This window comes from Giraffa tippelskirchi, chromosome 14, assembly GCF_054371585.1.
Source record: "Giraffa tippelskirchi isolate mGirTip1 chromosome 14, T2T-mGirTip1v1.2.pri, whole genome shotgun sequence".
NCBI classification, from domain to species: Eukaryota; Metazoa; Chordata; class Mammalia; order Artiodactyla; family Giraffidae; genus Giraffa; species Giraffa tippelskirchi.
Window position 1 is genome coordinate 45515557 of NC_137288.1, and position 19031 is coordinate 45534587.

At 47.0% G+C, this 19031-nt stretch overlaps 1 protein-coding gene across 1 annotated transcript in view; it reads left to right on the forward strand.

The window, feature by feature from the left end:
- The first annotated feature begins 393 nt into the window (after positions 1-393).
- The window catches only part of NPC1 (NPC intracellular cholesterol transporter 1), a 45022-nt gene continuing 26384 nt past the window's right edge, over positions 394-19031 (forward strand). The window contains exons 1-5 of the mRNA XM_081563268.1: positions 394-640; positions 11320-11442; positions 12375-12481; positions 14551-14726; positions 18621-18788. Coding sequence (XP_081419394.1) covers positions 584-640; positions 11320-11442; positions 12375-12481; positions 14551-14726; positions 18621-18788 — 631 coding nt within the window. The 5' untranslated portion in view covers positions 394-583. The remainder of the gene's footprint in view (positions 641-11319; positions 11443-12374; positions 12482-14550; positions 14727-18620; positions 18789-19031) is intronic.

Genomic DNA, 19031 nt, shown 5'->3' on the forward strand with positions numbered 1-19031 from the left:
TGGGATGCTAACTGGGTCCACTGAGAAGTGGGATCTTAATTGGGAAAACTGTCCCCACGCACCCCGATTTGCTAAAACCTTCTCGCCCTCCCATTTCCAATCGAGGAATGACGAAAAGGGGAGAAAGGAGTTAAAGCATCAAAACCACACACTGTTGCGACAACCCCAGAAATATCCTTCCCAGGCCGGATTCCAAATGTTCAGCTCTACCCGGGTCTCTTAGTCCCTGGCCCCACGCCGAGGCCCAAGGCGCCTCAGGGCGGAATTAGTGCAGAGCGGGGACTGGGAACGGGCTGTGGCAATAAGCGGTTCGGGCCCCACTAGCCCCGCCCCCTCCCCGCCCTCTCCCCGCCCCCGCCCACTCCGGCCCCGCCCCAGGACTGGTCCTGGGCTCGGAAGGCTCCACCCAGAAGTGGGAGGAGCCGACGACGCCTTTGTCCTTCCTGCCCTGCGCACGCATCCCGCCGCAGCCGGCGTCTGGTTTCCTCCCTCCACGGGCTCGGGAGCCGGAGGCAGCACGGGGCGCGGAGCCGAGCCTGCGAGCCGAGTCTCTGCGACGTCCGCAGCCCGTCGCCGCGGCAGCATGAGCGTGCACGGCCCAGCCCTCGGCCTCTTCCTGCTGCTGTTCTGCCCGGCGCAGGTGAGCGGCCGCCGGCGACCCGGGCGAGCTGTGGGGGACGTGGTGGGGCCGCGCGTCGGGGAGAGCGGCGGTCTGTGCCGCGACTCCAGTGCCTTTCCCCGGCCACGTACTCTTCCCAGTGGTCTGGAGGACGGTGGCAGCTGGGGGCTGCCTGTTTGACCTGTTTTGAGCTCATTCCACCCGTGGTCATCTAATTTCTGGGTTTAGGATGTGGGATCAAGAAGGGAGGAAGAAAATGCGTAGAAAGGGATAGGATTCTTATCATTTTAACCTGCCTCCCTACCCCCTTCATTCTGCCATTTGTACAAGAATTTTTTGTAAATTTGTTTAGGAGATCCGACTTCTCCCCTAAAGATGAAGGAGAACGGGGAGGTAAATATAGGTTAGTCCGGCACCAGATCGGAACTGACCTGACTGCTTCACATAAGGCAGCTTGGTCTTCCAGAGACTGCAAGTTACTTCTTATCCGCCGCTCCCTTGACTTCCGTGGGAACGGAGGCCCGCAGGTGCGGGGGTTAATTGAATTTCGCCTTGTCACAATCCTAGCCGTGGAGAGGATGGGCCTGGAACTCCCAGTCCTGACTCCTTGGGTCGGCTTTCCCTTGGTTTGGCAGCCTTGGGCGTGAGCACCTCACTGCTATTTGTGTATCTATAGTTTTCTCCTTGAAAACTGTGTGGTTGGGTATCGGGGGAGGGATGTCTAAGGATCATCTGCTGCTGCTTTTGCTGCTAAGTACTAGAGTGGGTTGCCATCATCTTCTCCGCTCTAAGGATCTAGTGCTGATTAAACCAGATCCAGTGGGAATCCCGAGCTCTGGTGCCCACTCATAGGCATGTCTATGATGAGGTTGTAGTGAGTCACAGGGGAAGGCTGATGAAGGGATTCCCTGCATTAGAAAAACCTCTCTTTGAACTATATCGTTCTCAGCAGAGGCTGGGTGAGGCTGACCTGGGAAGGGCCTCCTGTGTGTGCCTGTGGTGGAGTGGAGGGGGGTGGCCAGGGGTGTGGGCTTCTAGAAGAGCACATGTCTGGTGCCTGGTGGGGAGGAGAGGCAGAGAAAAGCAGGTTTTCGGGAGGTGGTTTGGAATGGGGTCAACCGGTAGACCACCTGCTAGCTCTGTGGCTTTGGGCTCATTCCTCTTCCAACCCGAACTTTTACTGAAGATAAACAACACCTCATAGGATTACTGGGATTTTTTTTTTAAATTAGTTTATTTATCTATTTTTTAACTTTACAGTATTGTATTTGTTTTGCCATACATTGACATGAATCCACCATGGGTGTACATGTGTTCCCCTTCCGAAACCCCCCTCCCACCTCCCTCCCCATCCCATCCCTCCGGGTCATCCCGGTGCACCAGCCCCGAGCACCCTGTAACATGCATCGAACCTGAACTGGCGGATTCTTAAGTAACATGGTGTATGGAGGGACCTCATCACACTAGTAAAAACTCAAAAAATGGTAGCAGTTATTTGCTTTGAAAATACAGCTGTTCGGTTTCCTTTCGGTTTTAGGTCAGGATCTAATAGGCAGGCTTCTGGTTAAGTAGCTTTAACTTATCTCTGAAATCCGTCAGTGCCTCTCCTCCTAGGACTTCTGGGGTAGGTCAGAGGTTGGTCACAAGTTTCTTGCAAAACGCCTGGAAGCCTTGAGAAGGTTTGTGAATATGAATTGGAAACACTTATGTAGTTGTATTTAAGATGGCTCCCTCAGGCTGAAAGATGCACCCATTCCTAATCTCCTTTGGAAAAACAGTTTTAATGGCTTAATTCCTACCTAGGCTTCATTATGGTCTCTCTCCTGACTGTAATTTATTAAAGTTTTTTTTTTTTTCTCTTGAGGAACTTGGACCATATTGAGGCCTAGGTAGGAATTAAGCCATTAAAACTGTTTTTCCTAAGGAGATCGGGAATGGGTTCATCTTTCAGCCTGAGAGCATTGAAGAATAAGCCTCTGAAATTGGAGCGAATGTAGGTAATCTTTCCCAGTCTCCCCCATTCCTTGATTGATGTTGTGATCAATTATTTTACTAACATAAGTTATCAAGGGAAATGAGTTTTTTAAAATTATTATTATGATTAGCAAGTGGTTAGAAAGAAGACAACTAGCTGAATAGGTCTTTGTATTCCTTCAGTGTTTGTCATATTTCCCAGAACAAAGAACTCTCTTTCCTGGGTAACCCTTCCCCTCCTTCCACTCCTAAAAGGGACTCTTGTCAGGGTGTTAGTGGATGACACGTTACCTGTCCGGAAGCCTAGAGTGGGCCATCTCTAACCTGATCTTGGGTGCTTCGTCTGCTCTTCTCACCCACAGCTCTGTGAAGGGTGTTAGCTCTCCAGCTAAACAGACAAAGTGCTGTCAAAACCCTGCCCATCTTCCAGGGTCCAGTTCAAAAGCTTCATCGTCTATAACATTGTTATTCCCAACTAGAATGCCTTCCCTCTCAAGTTCTAAGCCTTTATTTAAATGGCTGCAGCAGCTTTTGGTGTTTTGTTGTTGTTTAGTCACTAAATTGTGTCTTTGCGACCCCATAAACTGTAGCCTGCCCGGCTCCTCTGTCCGTGGGATTTCCCAGGCAAGAATACTGGAGTGGGTTGCCATTTCCTTCTCCAGGGGATCTCCCTGACCCAGGGATCGAATCTCGGTTTCCTGCATGGCGGGTGGTTTATTTACCACCTCATCCACCGGGGAAGCATTTACAGGCTGGCACAAGACTTGACATTAAAAGACCTGGTGCAGATCTTGACGCTTCCTCTTACCAGGAGTGGTCTTGGGCAAGGCAGCTGCCTCCTCTGTAAAATGGGTTAACAACTCTGCCTACCAGATGATTCATATTTAAAGTTCAGCAGATGTTCCACTTGGCCAATAACATTCACAGCCTGTTCCTGGCTCCAGTGTGGCTTCTCCAAAAGCCAGTGATAGATCAGGAGTGGATTTAGCCTGCTGGCCCAACCCTTGGTTCAGTAATCACCTTGTGTGAACATTCCTTAGGGGAAAAAAAAAAACCTGGGGACAGTATACACCCCATCCACTTTCATGGTTTTATTGGACCTTGTGGCTTTTGAATTATTTTTCAAACTGGTAGGTGCTGGAGCTTGTCTAAGACTAAACTAGTAGTATAACCTTGAGCAAGACAGTTAAACTGCAAGCCCAGGGCTTATCTTTAAAGTGAAGACTGACTGAACCCATCTAACTCTAAAAATGTATCTTAAATACCCATCTGAAGGTGTTCCTGGTGCTCACACAAATTATCTTTTGTTATGTGGATACGTTTATCTCAGATTGGCTATAAAACAGAATTCCAGAGAGTTGTGTCAGTAAAAGTCAGACTAGTCCAGCCTCCACCCCAAGTGTCCAGTCATATTTATGTGATCTGCCTACCTGACTCCAAAGGATACACAGCTTAGTCTCTGGACAGCATTCTCTGAGCCACCCCCTCCACCCTTGTCCTGGGTTATCCTGACTAGCCAGACCAGCCCTGGTGTTCCAGCCCTCTCCAGAGCTGAAGCTGGGCGTGTCTCCAGGTTCTGCCTGGAGCTTTCCTCATCCAGGACATCTGCAGAGGTGAAGGGACCGGGCCCTGCGCTCCACCTGCGTGGGCTGGCCAGGTTACAGGCATGAGGCTGGGGACAGTCCTGGATCCTGAGGAAGTGAGTCAGGACTTGACGGCTCCCTGGAGTTGTACGTAAAGGGTAGTCACTAGTCGTCCAAGTGAACAGTCCTGTGTAGCAGGAGGGGCATGGTAGTGGACGGGCCAACCCATCCCTGGCATGTTGTCACAATCTAAGGATACATCAGTGTACAAGCCAAGCTGGAGTTCAAACAGTGCAGCAGCTGTGGGGTCGGCATGGGTTGGGGGGAATGGGAGGGCGTATGCTTACCTTAGCGTTGAAAACCTTGGTTCTCGTTACTGGTTTTGTCACTTACCAGCTAGGTGACCTTGGAGAATCTCCTCTGAGCTCTAGTTTTCTTACCTGTAAAATTCGGGGACGCTACTCCATGGGGTGTCTGATAAAGAACCAAAGTGAGGAAGGAGAACTCACTCAGCTTTGTGCCCAGCACCTGGTTGATGTTCAGTGAGCAACTGAACATGAGTTAGTTAATAGCCTGAAGTATAGGATTCTGTTGCTGATGATCAGAGCTTCTCTATGTGATAAGATGTGCTTTCATGGATCTCCCGATTAGAGTCTGCCAGATTTGCGGACATTTAGCAGAAGGGGCATTTTTTTTTTTTAAACTGCCCTGAGCTATTCCTATTATTATTGAAAGATGCTTCCCTACGCAGTCACATATCCAAGAATTAAACTTTAGAGCATGTTGTGAAATAGCCGTATGGCCTAACCTTTAAAAGCAGAGACATCCTAGCCTTGTACTAAATTCTGGGTTAAAGCCAGTCACTTCTTACATAATCCAGTCAAGCTCCTTAACTCATCGTGCACATTTGGATGGTTTCTGAATCAGGGAGCACTGGATGAGATATTAAGATTTCAGAGGAAGTATAGCCCCCAAGCTCTGCCCTTTAGGGTTCTACGGTCTTAACAGGGGAGTCAAGACACCAGCAAGAAAATACTCTTGCAACCTTTGCCCACATACATAACTTCTCGATTCTCATAAATATATGAATTCTGCTTCATCCTAGAGCAGGAGCCTGCAAGTTAGTTGTGGATGGTTTTCTCGGGACACACCCATGCCCATCTTTTACCTGATGTCTGTGGTTACTTTTGAGTTACAGCAGACAAGATTGAGTATGTACCACAGACATCTTAGGGCTTACAAGCCTACCATATTTAATACAGTATCTGGCCCTCTAAGGAAAAGTTTAGGAATTTCCCTGGGTGGCCCAATGCAGGGGGCCAGGGTTCCATCCCTGGTCAGGGAAGGAAATTCCAAGTAGTGCAACTAAAGATTCCTAATGCTGCAACAAAGACTGAACATCCCATGTGCTGCAACTAAGACCCAACTCGGCCAAATAAATACGTGTGTGTGTGTGTTAGTTGCTCAGTCGTGTCCGACTCTTTGTGACCCCATAGACTGTAGCCCACCAGGCTCCTCTGTCCATGGGATTTTCCAGGCAAGAATACTGGAGTGGGTTGCCATTCCCTTCTCCAGGTGATCTTCTCGACCCAGGGATTGAACGCAGGTCCCCCACATTGCAGGCAGATTCTTCAGTCTGAGCCACCAGGGAAGCCCAAATAAATAAATATTAAATTAAAAAGAAAACAGGAAAAGTTTATCCACCTCGTCCTGGTGGATCCACAGGGGAGCTTATGAAACGGGAGCATACAGAGCTCTGGGTACAGGACGCTGCTGGCTCAAGCAGTGAGGAGGGATGCCCATGAGCACCTCTGAGGCCACATCTGAGGTTTGCTCATCTGTAAGTTGGACATAATAATAGCACCACCTGCCTCTCCCCAGGACGGCTCACCCAGCCCAGGTGAAAGGAGTCAGAGTTAAATTCAGTGTTGGCAGTGCGCCTTGGGTGAGGCTTGTAAAAAGGGAGGCCGTCCCAAGGTGTGGGGGCTAAGGGGAGACTGACATCTGTGGAGAAAACAAAGGACAGCAGACAAGGGCTAGCGTCTGTCCTTGGGGACCTGGATAAGCACAGTTAGTTCAAGTAGAGCCAGTCACGGAGGGTAATCGAGATTTGTTTGTGACTATGTATTTAAAAGTTAATTCACTTGTGTTTGCATAGGTGCATCTACATAGGTTTACCTATTGGGGGAGATTGAAAGCCCAGAAGGCCAGGATCTAATAAATCAACATTTGTTAAATCTGAGGAATGGGATGGGGGTGGAAAGCTGAGGGGGGCACCCCATGCTATCTCACGTATACTTGTGATGTCTGAATATTTGTGATCGGTGGGTATTCTGTAATTAAAATCTACGATCATTTATTTTTGACTTCTTAGGAATCGGTCAAATGTTTAAGTGCTTAAATAAGATAGTTCTTGTGGTCATGAGTCACCCTATAAGAGACTGGTTGGTGCCCATGAGATGAACTGGGAAGAATTATCCTTCTTTGGGCTTGTCCCCACCCCCACCCCACCCCCTCTGCCCCCCTCAGTGGAACTTTTGCAACACTTATTATTAGAGGTGCTGGGTGTGTTAGCGACATTCAGACCTGTGGTGTTTCAACTGATGGTCACTCTATTCTGTTCAATCTCAGTATAATCAAGAACATGCTCTCTGCAGTCCTTGCCACTGGACTTTTCTCTTAGGTGGTGAAGGACATCTGAGCTCTTGTTTTGTGTCAAAATACACATAAAGTTCACGGTTTTAAAGTACAGTTCAGGGACATTAGGTATATCACGTGTCATGCAGCCACCACCAACCATCTCCAACGCCGGACTCACACGTGGTCTGGTGCTCTTGGAGGGGGGGTGTGTGTGTGGGGGGGGTGTGTGTGTGTGTAGTCGCTTAGTTGTATCCAACTCTTTGCGACCTCCTGGGCTGTAACCCACTAGGCTCCCCTGTCCACGGGATTCTCCAGGCAAGAGTACTGGAGTGGGTTGCCATTCCTTTCTCCAGGTGATCTTCCTGACCCAGGGATCGAACCCGGATCTCCTGCACTGCAGGTGGATTCTTTACTGTCTGAGCCACCAGGGAAGCCCCCCCTTGGAGTCCTGGCAGACCTCAAACCTTGGTGACTTTCGGTATCGGCAGGGTCTGCCCTTCCCCAGGGGAGTATGGGTATGAAGCAGCATCAGATGTTCTTGTATCAGTAAAGGCAGCTCTCACCCAGTTGCCTTGCGTTTGGAAATCACCTGGTTCCCCAGGAAGACAGGTGTGTGGCCCGAGCCCGAGCCCTTGGTCTGGGTGTCGGCTCCTGCTGCCCTCACATTCCAAGATCTTCCAAGGATCTCAAGGTGCAGCCCTTGTCTTTTTTAATAAAGTCTTGGCCGATGTAGTGCTGTGGCCATTTGGAGACCGGAAATTCCGGTCATTGGGACTGTGGCTAGGTTCTGGACGGGCTGCAGAGACGAGCACGGCCCAGTCAGTGGTCCACGGAGGAGTGACCCCGGTGCAGCATAAGGAGGAAGAGCTCCAGCTTCCAAACCAGCCAGCCTGCCTCTCCCATTTCTCAGATGTGGCCTCAGAGGAGTCATTTTACCTGTGTCACCCTCCGTTTCCTCTTCTGTGAAGTGGTGTTATTTTAGTACCAGACTCACAGACCTGTTGTGGGGTTGAGCTGACGGGGGCACTCTTAGCCAGTGGCTGGCTGCTGGGTGCCGTGGGGTGGGGGTGGTGGAGGTGGCCCCCATGGGAACAGACCAGGGGGAATGAGGTGGACAGAGGAGGCCTGTGGGCTCCCAGGGGAGGGTTCAGGGAGGGCAAGGGTAAGGGAGACTGCACCAGGGAGGCTTCCCGGAGGCTGGTGGGAGAGGACCCGGGACTTTAAACCCTGCTGAAGAGGGCCTGGTGATGGAGGAAGGATCGGTTTCCTTGTGAGCATCTCAGCTGTTGTGGTTGGAAGTGCAGCTGGAGAGGAGTTGGGGGCGGTTTGAGCGGGGAAGGAAATGGGGCCACCTTTATGGGAGGAGCAGGTGAAGGGACCAACATGGAGATGAGGTTGAACATGTGGACGAGAGGGGGGCCAGGTGGTGGAGGTCCCCAGAGAGGCTCGGGACCATGGCAGCAGCCAGGCCTGGGGCAGAAGGAGGTGCTTGGGTTTCAGCTGTAGTTGAGCCCAGGGGAGGTGGAGAGAGAGCCTGGAGGTGGGCATGAGGCCTCCCCTACTGGTGCAGCCGTGTGAGAGAGCTCAGAGGGTTGTGTGCCTGCACACAGGGTTGGGGGAGGCTAATGCCAGAGCAAGGACCTCATTAAAGGGTTAATTGTATCTTGTTGAGAGTCTGTTTCTGGAACTAGAATGTTCTGGTTTGAATCCTGGCTCTGCTGCTCTTGGATTCAAACTCTCTGCCTCTGTTTGTTCATCTGTAAATTGGGCATAATAATAGCACCTCCCGGGACTTCAGTGGTGGTCCAATGATTAAGACTCCAGGCTTCCACTGCAGGGGGCAGGGGTTCTGTCCTGGTGAGGAGCTAATCCCACCTGGCGTGGTGCAGCCAAAAAAAAAGAAGAAAAAAAAAAAAAAACCAAAAAACACTGCCCTCTCACTCATGCTGTAAGGATGTGTTGGATTCATAAGGTGAGAGCAGTTAAAGCAGTGCCTGACACCCAGCAGGTGGCCTGTGAGCACCTTTGGGCCCCGCTGGTTCATGCTTCTTCAAGCAGATGACTTGGGAAGGCAAACCTAAGAGCAATGACTCAAGCCCAGTTTTTTCCTGGCTCAGAAGAAGCTTCAGGTTGTTTATTTTGTTCAAGTCTTTGAACCTCTTTGGTGAAGTCCCATACACTTCTTGGAAGACCTGAAGAAAAATTCCTCACGTTTGATGGGTGGTGCTTTCTGGCTTTCTAAGTGCTTTCTCGTTTATTCCTGCATTCAGTCTTCCCACCTGAACTGTGACGTAACCGGGGTTGGGGGTGGTCAGGAGTGAGTAGGAAGGAGGTGGGAGACTCCTACTCGACACAGCTGGGTGACCCGCTCCGGGTGCATCTGGGCTCAGCATTTATTAAGGATCAGAGCCCAGGATTCCTGACCTCCCGCTCCTCAAGCTCGTCCTCCACCCCCATCTCTTCTGCCTGGTGGGTAGAAACACCTTCGGTTTGAAACAGATGGTGTAGATTATGAAGGACGATCTTGTAAATAGGACCCAGACAGCACTGGGTCATTTTATTGTCCTGTAGAGCGTTGAGTGCTGAGAAAAGGGAACTTAGACTCCAGATGCCTGTCTGTTAGTCATGCTAGAGCTGTGGGGTTTCTTTGACTGGATTCCTGTCACTCCTGCCAGTAATGAGCCAGAGTACTCCTTGGCCAGCACCTGCTTGCCATGTTAGTCTGTTGAGAATTCTGTGCGAGAAGGGTGGGGTGGGGTGAGGAATCCAAGGGGTGGGTCCCTAGTACGTAAGTTACAGATCAACATCAGTAATTGTCACCTTCCTTGGCTTACTTGCCTTTCTATACTTCAGTAGATGGATAATGACCTATTAGTGGGAAACCCAGAATCAGAAAGAGCAGTACTTTCCCTAGAACCACTGGGTTTACAGACAAAATTATGATTCTTTTTTGTATAGGAATGGTGGAATTTTGTAGGTTCTTGCCAGAGGTTTGGGATGTGGCTTGTCGCTTCATCATTTGTATAATTTCCCTCCCAAGTGGCTTAAACCTATGGCTTAATGAATCAAGCTGGGGTAAGTCATAATTGCTGGTTTAAAATATCAGAAGAATGAATTCAGAGACAAGTCATGTGGGCCCTTAGATTTCCCCCCCAGCACCCCCTCCGTCTCCTGCCTGCTTTTCCTCCCGTGCTTTCAGGGCCTATTGTGAGGTTTGTGTCTTTTCATCAGTGACCAGCACAGCTCAGCTCCTTGCAGGGTGTGGGTCACGTGCCCTTGTCCCTGGAGACAGTTCACTCTCTTGCATCTGTGCCCATGTTTCAAAACTGGCTTTTCCACCAGGCACCTCAGAAGCCATGGTTACTTCTCAACAGCCGCTGTCTCCCTGCAGGACAGCTGACTGCACAGTCACACCAGCCGTGACCCTGGCCAGCTTGGCGGAGCTTGGTGGCCTTGCTAATGAGATGAGTCACACTTGTGCACCCTGCTGAGTTTTCTGATGCCGTGTGACTCTCACATGGGGAATAGAAATGGCCCTTGAGAAATCTTTATGCAAGAGGTTTTACACTTTTTCAAGATTCTGAGGTGCTTTTCCTTAAAGTAGGCACATTTCTTGCTTTTTACTTAAACTCGAGGACAAGATATTCATTCTTGCTCCTCTTCATTTGTTTTTTTTTTTCACATTACTCATGGTGTGCTGATATTAATTAACCTTAGCAGATATGGAACTGTTCTTTCATTATTTACACCTGACTCAGTTCCTTATTCTGATGTGTAAAAATAGAGCCTTAGTAATCATAGACTCACATACTATCTTGCTTTCTTCTACACTGATTGATAGTGATTCTTGTATGGAACTGTCACTTCCTCTTAATAAATAATCTAGCAGGAAGTAGAAATCATGTAAGTAATTTCTATTACTTCCTTTGCTGACTGACTTCACAAGTCCGTTTCGGCCTTGGTTGTCGTTCACTCGCTAAGTTGTGTCCAACTCTTTTGCGCCCCCATGGACTGCAGCATGCCCGGCTTCCCTGTCCTTCACTGTCTCCTGGAGTTTGTTCAAACTCATGTCCATTGAGTTGGTGATGCCATCCAACCATCTCATCCTCTGCCTCCCTCTTCTCCTCCTGCCCGCGGTCTTTCCCAGCATCAGAGTCTTTTCCAGTGAGTCAGCTCTTCATATCAGGTGGCCAAAGTATTGGAGTTTCATCTTCAGTACCAGTCCTTCCAATGAATATCCAGGGTTGATTTCCTTTAGGATTGACTGGTTTGATCACCTTTCTGTCCAAGGGACTCTCAAGAGTCTTCTCCAGCATTGAGCTTTGGGTCTGTTTTAATTAATGTTTTTCGAAATGTTCAACTAACTGGTGCCTCTGGCTTTTACTTCGCTTTGCAGGTACTGTTGGAAGCTTCTGTGAATGAGGCTTGAGTGGACGTTTTTTGCTGTTGAAATTTGTGTTATCCCTGAGGCCCTCATGAACCATTTTCTGTTGACTTTTGAAGGTATTTTCACAGTCCTGCATTTGGTATGGAGAGTGTGGAATCGCATCTGGAGATAAGAGATACAACTGCAGATACTCTGGGCCACCAAAGCCACTGCCAGAGGATGGCTATGACCTAGTGCAGGTGAGTGAGTTGTCTTGGGCGTTGGGAACACAAAACACTAATCAGAGATCCTCTGCAATTACACCATAAATATTCCCGCGGGGTCCGGGTAGAGATGGAATGAACAGGCCTCTCATCCCAGACGAGTCTCTGAGAAGATAACATACTAACTCTGCAGGCGTCATTTTTCTGGGGTTGACCATGCCTTGCTCATAGAGTTTCCCAGTAGCAGGTTACTACTGGGGGACTTGGTCTTGGTACTTCCCATGTTGCTCTTTGCAGCTTCTTCAAAATACACTCAGAGTTCACCCCTTTTGTTCCTAGATTTCGGGACTCGAGTGGACGAGGCTGCTGAGCGGCTGTGACTCGCTTGTCCTCTGTTCACGGTAGTGGTTCCTCCAGTTTCCACCGAGACCCTGTGACCTTTGACAGCTGCCAGGAATCTGTTTCTTGTCTCTTTTACCATCCCTGATACACAGGGATGTTAGAAAAGAACTGGAAAAATCCAGGTTAAAAAACTGGCTTTAGAGGCTGCAGTTATCTAAAATCCAGCTGACGTGGTAGCAGGTCTTCTGGACTTATTTGCTTCTTCCATCAAAATTTTTAAAGGCATCTGACTTTCCCTGGAGTGACTCACAGAAAATAGCGTTCTGGTTAAACATAACCAAGTAACCTAAAAAGAGGTAAAGTGATTGTCAAGGAAAGAAAGTGAGCTTCTCAATAAGAAAAAAAATTGAAATGTCTCTACTGCCTCTTGTTTTGTGAATCCCTGGTTATCTAGAGGAAATTTGATTGCCTTTTAAAAGAATTCTGCAAGAACTTTGCAAATAGGTTTCTCACCCTTGTGTACCTAAAAAAGGATGATGTGCATAACGTGGTCTCCTTTTTTTTGGAGGAGTGTTTGTGTTTATTTGACTTGGCTACTCTGATGTTCATGTTTTCTCTCCCCAAAGGAACTCTGTCCGGGGTTCTTCTTTGGCAATGTCAGTCTTTGCTGTGATGTCCAGCAGCTTCACACACTGAAAGACAACCTGCAGCTGCCTCTGCAGTTTCTGTCCAGGTGGGTTGACCGCCAGGCATGCAAAGAAAATGGGTTTAAAAGTTAATTCTTGTTCCATTTTAAGAATGCTATCTTAGGACTTCTCAGAGATAAAGAATTTCCGATAAAGTAGTAATGATCAGACTTCGTTCTCACTCTCGTTACATTCAGAGTTGCTACTTGGTTTGCTTCTGAGATGTCTTCACCCCAGAGGGGACCTGCGCTGGGGTCTGGGTCCTTTCAGACGTGAGCCCCTTCGCACTGTGGAGAGGACAGGTTCCGGGGATCCTGCCCAGGTCTCTGACCCAAGAACCTCCTCCACACAGTCCTCTGCGTTGCCTCCCTCCCCTGTTTTGTGAGTGGTTCTCTCTTCCTCATTGGAGCCTGCCTTTGGTGACTGTTCACAAGCCTGTTCTGGCAGAGTCGGCTGGTTTTGTCAAAGTTAGTTTGCTGTCCATTGTGTTCTCTATGACCGAGGCAGTGAAAAGGGCCGCGTAATAGAAGTTCTCCAAGCTGACCCAGCAGTTTTCAAATGTGAGAAGAGTGAGCTGGTGGTGGTCTTCAGAGCAGCACGTTGTGAGCCCCCTGATGAAGGTAGATGGAAGGACACATGCTTCTCTGTGCAGGTCTCACTGCAGGTGACAGGGCTCCAGTGGGCATCCTTGTTTCTTCCCAGATTTTCAGTTGGCAGTGCAGAGCGGAAAGCCATCCCTCTGTATGTTCTCTCAGGACAACATACAATGTAGTAATAGATCTAATTAGGTCGTTAGAGTTGAGACTCTAATCAGGCCAGCGTATCTTATGGAAGGAAATCTCATGGCTGTTGCTGGAGCCAGATTGAAGCTGTCATTTGGCCAAATACATTTATTTAGCATCTACTCTACGTGAGGCATTATGGGCATAAACATCAAAAGATAGCCAAGTATTTTCCGTGTTGTCAGAGGTAGCAAAGCTTTATTTATAATAGCAATGAGATGCTAATATGGAATATTATGCAGCTGTGCAAACTGATGACTGTAGAAGTTAAATGCAGTAACATGGAGAGAAGTTTGTAATTTATGGAAAGTGGTAGGAAGCAGTGCACCCCAGGAGTGATTTCTGTTCAGGTGGTGTAATTGTCATTCCTGCCTGTCACGGTAAAGCGTGGGACTCCTGAAAGCAAGTCAGTGTGTGTGTCTGCTCCTTCACTAGATGGGAGGCTTTTGTTTTATTTTTGGCCACGTCGTGCGGCGTGTAGGATCTCAGTTTAGTTTCCTGACCAGGGATAGAACCCCATGCCTCTTAACATTGAAAGCGGGGAGTCTTAACCACCAGATCGCCAGGAAAGTCCCACGAGACCAGCAGCTTTGAAGGCTGAGGCCAGACTGTCCTCGTTCTGTGTCATGTGTGGTCATCTGGATGGGGGCAGAATGGGGAGCAGTCTTGATTGGTTGTGTTGCAAGAATGCAAGCCTGATGAAGCAATAGCTTTTACAGGTAACAGGGAACTAAAGGGAAAGACAGAGGTCCTCTGCCACATAACTGGTCAACATTAGAAGCTTAACAGTGGACAGGTTGTGGTTCTTATGAAAACCGGGTGCTTCTGAAATGCATGTAGCTGGAGAACACCACTGCTGTTCTTTTTATCTTCTCTAATCATGGGGAATCCTCTTGTGTTTAGAGACGGCCTAAGGTTATCTGGGGCTTGAAAGAGAGCTGTTCAGTAGCTTATGAGATGAAAGCATTAATGTGTAAATCTCATTTTTCCCCTTTTTTATTCTCAATCAGAATGTCACCATGGTAGTCCTAAGTCCTTTTGGCTTCAAGCTACAGGAAACATGACCAAATTATAAAGTGCAGAATTCAGAGAGCATTTGTCTCTTGAAATTACATCTGGGCAGCACAAATGTTAGTAATTAGGATGGTTTTTAAAGAAGTGTCTTTATTTTAACACGAGGTTTTAGATTTGGAATTGCTGGGTTTAAGATGTCCTCATGGTAATCCATTTGCCAATTTACAATAAATTTTAAATAGTGTTTGTGTATTTTAAATCATCTTTTTGCTGGCTCTGTTATCTGCGAGATCATTCAAAGTAGTTTGCTTTTTCTTTAGATGTCCATCCTGTTTTTATAACCTAATGAACCTGTTTTGTGAGCTGACATGTAGCCCTCGACAAAGTCAGTTTCTGAACGTTACAGCAACTGAAGAATATGTTGATCCTTCTACAAACCAGACGAAAACAAACGTAAAAGAATTACAATACTATGTTGGAGAGAGTTTTGCCAATGGTAAGTAAACTTTTTAATTATCCCTCTTTTATATTTGATATCAGGACAGTGGATCAAGTTGTCCTGTCAGCTCTGTGAAAAAGGACAGTTTTCAGTTCTGTTGGGACTGAAATGCCAATGGAAATATGAGTTGTTGCTTTGCTTGTCTTCTGGGACTTGAGCTACAACCTATGAAACAATCTCCTTAAAGTATTTGCTTTTAACTCCTTCCTAACTGTAAGCTCCCTCATGGACATTTTTAGTTTGTGCAAGTTTATTTCTATACATTTTAGGAACCGTTCAGACTTTGGTTCTATTGGACATGAATTACTTCAGGAATTCTTACTGAATTACTTCAGTAAGTAAACTTACTTCAGTAACTTCATGAATTACTGCAAGACTGCAGAGATGGGGTGGAAGGGAGACCTAGTTGGCAGAGGAGAGATTTGAAGAAACCGATCACCATAAGGGAAAGTAAGTGGGTGTGACAAGCAGGAGAAAGGTATCCCAGCAACTGGAGATCATACAACCATCTGAAAAAGACCATGTCATGTTTGCTGAAAACGACTGATAGGAAAGAGTTCTGAAAGAACAGGACACTGGGGAAAAAGAATGAACAGATTAGAAATAGAACCAACTGGATCTGTCAATGAGAAATAGTCATGTAAGTGGATTAAAAGATAGAAGGTTAGATGCACCTGAATAAAGAATGTGCCCCAAAACAATTAAAGGAGAGAATAAGAATTCAACAAAGTTATTGACTACAAGAGCAACTATAGTCGATTACTGTAATGATCAATTAAAAATGTAACCAAAAAATTTAATAAAAAACTTGTGCTTTGACGGACACCATCAAAAAGAGGCAAAAATATTTGCAAAGCATGTATTTAATGAAGGACGTGTATCTAAAATATATAAAGACCTCTGACAACTCAATAAGAAAATAACCCAGTTAAAAATGGGCAGAGGATCTGAGCAAACATTTCTCCAAGGATGTTATACAAATAGTCAATAAGTTTATGAAAAGATACTTGAAATCAGTCATCAGTTCAGTCGCTCAGTCATGTCCGACTCTTTGCAACCCCATGAACCGCAGCATGCCAGGCCTCCCTGTCCATCACCAACTCCCGGAGTCCACCCAAACCCATGTCCGTTGAGTCGGTGATGCCATCCAACCATCTCATCCTCTGTGTCCCCTTCTCCTGCCCTCAATCTTTCCCAACATCAGGGTCTTTTCAAATGAGTCAGCTCTTCGCATCAGGTGGCCAAAGTATTGGAGTTTCAGCTTCAACATCAGTCCTACCAATGAACACTAGGACTGATCTCCTTTAGGATGGACTGGTTGGATCTCCTTGCAGTCCAAGGGGCTCTCAAGAGTCTTTTCCAACACCACAGTTCAAGAACATCAATTCTTCAGCGCTCAGCTTTCTTTCTTGTCCAACTCTCACATCCATACATGACCACTGGAAAAACCATAGCCTTGACTAGACAGACCTTTGTTGGCAAATTAATGTCTCTGCTTTTTACTAAGCTGTCTAGGTTGGTCATAACTTTCCTTCCAAGGAGTAAGCGTCTTTTAATTTCATGGCTGCAGTCACCATCTGCAGTGATTTTGGAGCCCAGAAAAAGAAAGTCAGCCACTGTTTCCACTGTTTCCCCATCTATTTGCCATGAAGTATTGGGATCAGATGCCATGATCTTAGTTTTCTGAATGTTGAGCTTTAAGCCAACTTTTTCACTCTCCTCTTTCACTTTCATCAACAGGCTCTTTAGTTCTTCACTTTCTGCCATAAGGGTGATGTCATCCGCATATCTGAGGTTATTGATATTTCTCCGGGCAATCTTGATTCCAGCTTGTGCTTCTCCAGCCCAGCGTTTCTCATGATGTACTCTGCATATAAGTTAAATAAGCAGGGTGACAATATACAGCCTTGACGTACTCCTTTTCCTATTTGGAACCAGTCTGTTGTTCCATGTCCAGTTCTAACTGTTGCTTCCTGACCTGCCTACAGGTTTCTCAAGAGGCAGGTCAGGTGGTCTGGTATTCCCATCTCTTGAAGAGTTTTCCACAGTTTATTATGATCCACAGAATCAAAGGCTTTGGCATAGTCAATAAAGCAGAAACAGATGTTTTTCTGGAACTCTCTTGCTTTTTTGATGATCCAGCGGATGTTGGCACTTTGATCTCTGGTTCCTCTGCCTTTTCTAAAATCAGCTTGAACATCTGGAAGTTCACAGTTCACGTATTGCTGAAGCCTGGCTTGGAGAATTTTGAGCATTACTTTACTAGTGTGTCATCAGGGAAATCCAAATCAAAACCACAACGAGGTACCACTTGACAGCCAGTAAGGTGGCTGGAATAAAAAAGATAAGTTCTGGTAGGTATTTAGAGAAATCAGAACCTTCATACATAGCTGGTGGGAATGTGAAACAATGTAGTCACTTTGGAAAACATTCCGGCAGTTCCTGAAGCAATTTAAGGTGGAGTTACCATATGACCCAGTAATTCCACTCAGAAGAGAAATGAAAACATACGTTCATAATAGCCAAAAGGTTGCTTTATGAAACAACTCAGATATCCATCAACTGATATATAGATAGATAGATAAACAAAATGTGGTATATCCATATGATGGAATATTATTTGACCATAAAAAGGAATAAAATGGTGCAACATGGATAGACCTTGAAAACGTCATGCTAGGTGGCAGAAGCCAGTCACAAAAGACTATACATGATTTCATTTATATGAAATGTCCAGAATAGGCAAATCTATAGACACAGAAGTAGATTAATAGTTGCTTAGGGCTTAAGGGGATGGGGAGATAAGGAAGCATTAGTTAAGGGTCCTGGATTTCTTTTCTAAGGTGATGAAGATGTTTTAAAATTGACTGTGGTGATTTCTCATATCTATGAATATGCTAAAAGCCATCAAGTTGTAACTTTGGTGAATTGTATGTGAATTATCTCAATAAAGGTATAAAAAAAGGAATTTGTAACTAAATATAGCTCATTTTAAAAACTATAAAAAATGAATGACAGATGTCTTAAATGCAAGTAGAGAAAAGGTGGAAATCACTTCAAAAGAATGACAATTGGAGATTTTCTATCCAGCAAAGATAGAGGCCCGAAAGCAGTGGGGTTATCACAGTTCTGAAAAAAACTATTGCTCTAGCTAATGTGCCTTTCAAGAGTGAGGGTAAAACACAATGAATTTTTAAGTATCTCCCTAAAGTTTAGGGGAAGAAGGTTTTAGGAAGTTTCTAATAAGCAGGGACTGGCAGTTGAATATTAATATAAGACCCATTGAAGCCTAGTGTACTACAGTCCATGGAGCGCAGAGAGGCAGACACGGCTTAGCAACTAAACAAGAAGAAAAACAAGTAAGACCCAGTACTACTGCTTTCTTATGTGCAAAATGTCATTGACATTGCTGTTCCATGTGTCTTTACGCGTATTAAAATAAAGCTCCGGAAGAGAGCGTTACTCGGTTCATTCACAGGTGAACTCTGTCCTGAAACCCGTTTTTACCCTGGAGGTTCCATCATTCCCCAGCGGTCGTTTCTTGGACGAGCTGCACTGGCTGAAGAGGCCCCAGAGTTCTCGCCTCTCCCTCCTTGGCCTTCAGTGGGCTCTTCCCTGCACGGGGGTGGCACTTTTCCAGGCCCCTGTGGACTGGGATGGCCACCGGCTTGTCCTGCCTTTGACTTTAAGTTGCTTGGAATCCGGCCTAGCCTGTCGCTTGCAGGGTGACAGGCCAGTGTCAGAGGTGACCTCCGTGCCCTCCCTTAGTGGTTGCTGTCCAGAGTCCCAGCCCCTGCCTGCAGGGTGTCTGGATGTCCACGTTCACACGTGAGAGGGCTCCGGTGAATTCAAGCAGCGTGGTTTCAGGCTTCTCCCTTCCTCCCCCGCCAGCCATGTACAACGCCTGCCGGGATGTGGAGGCCCCCTCGAGCAACGAGAAGGCCCTGGGGCTGCTGTGCGGGCGCGAGGCCAGCGCCTGCAACGCTACCAACTGGATCCAGTACATGTTCAACAAGGACAATGGCCAGGCGCCCTTCACCATCACCCCCGTCTTTTCAGGTGGGGACAGAGATGCACCCCCCCGCCCCAGGTTTGGTGTATTGTCCTTAACGTTGTTTTTAAAGCCCGGGAACCCTAACCTGCAATAGGAAGATGAATTCAGATCACTAGGTCCTGGAGTTTCCTCCAGCGAGAGGTAACTGGAGAGGTGACTGCTGGGTTATCAGGGGTGGATCAGCGGGTGGAGGAGGAAGAATTGCCTTCGGGTGTTGATACATACTTGAAGGAATAAGTCGTTTGTTT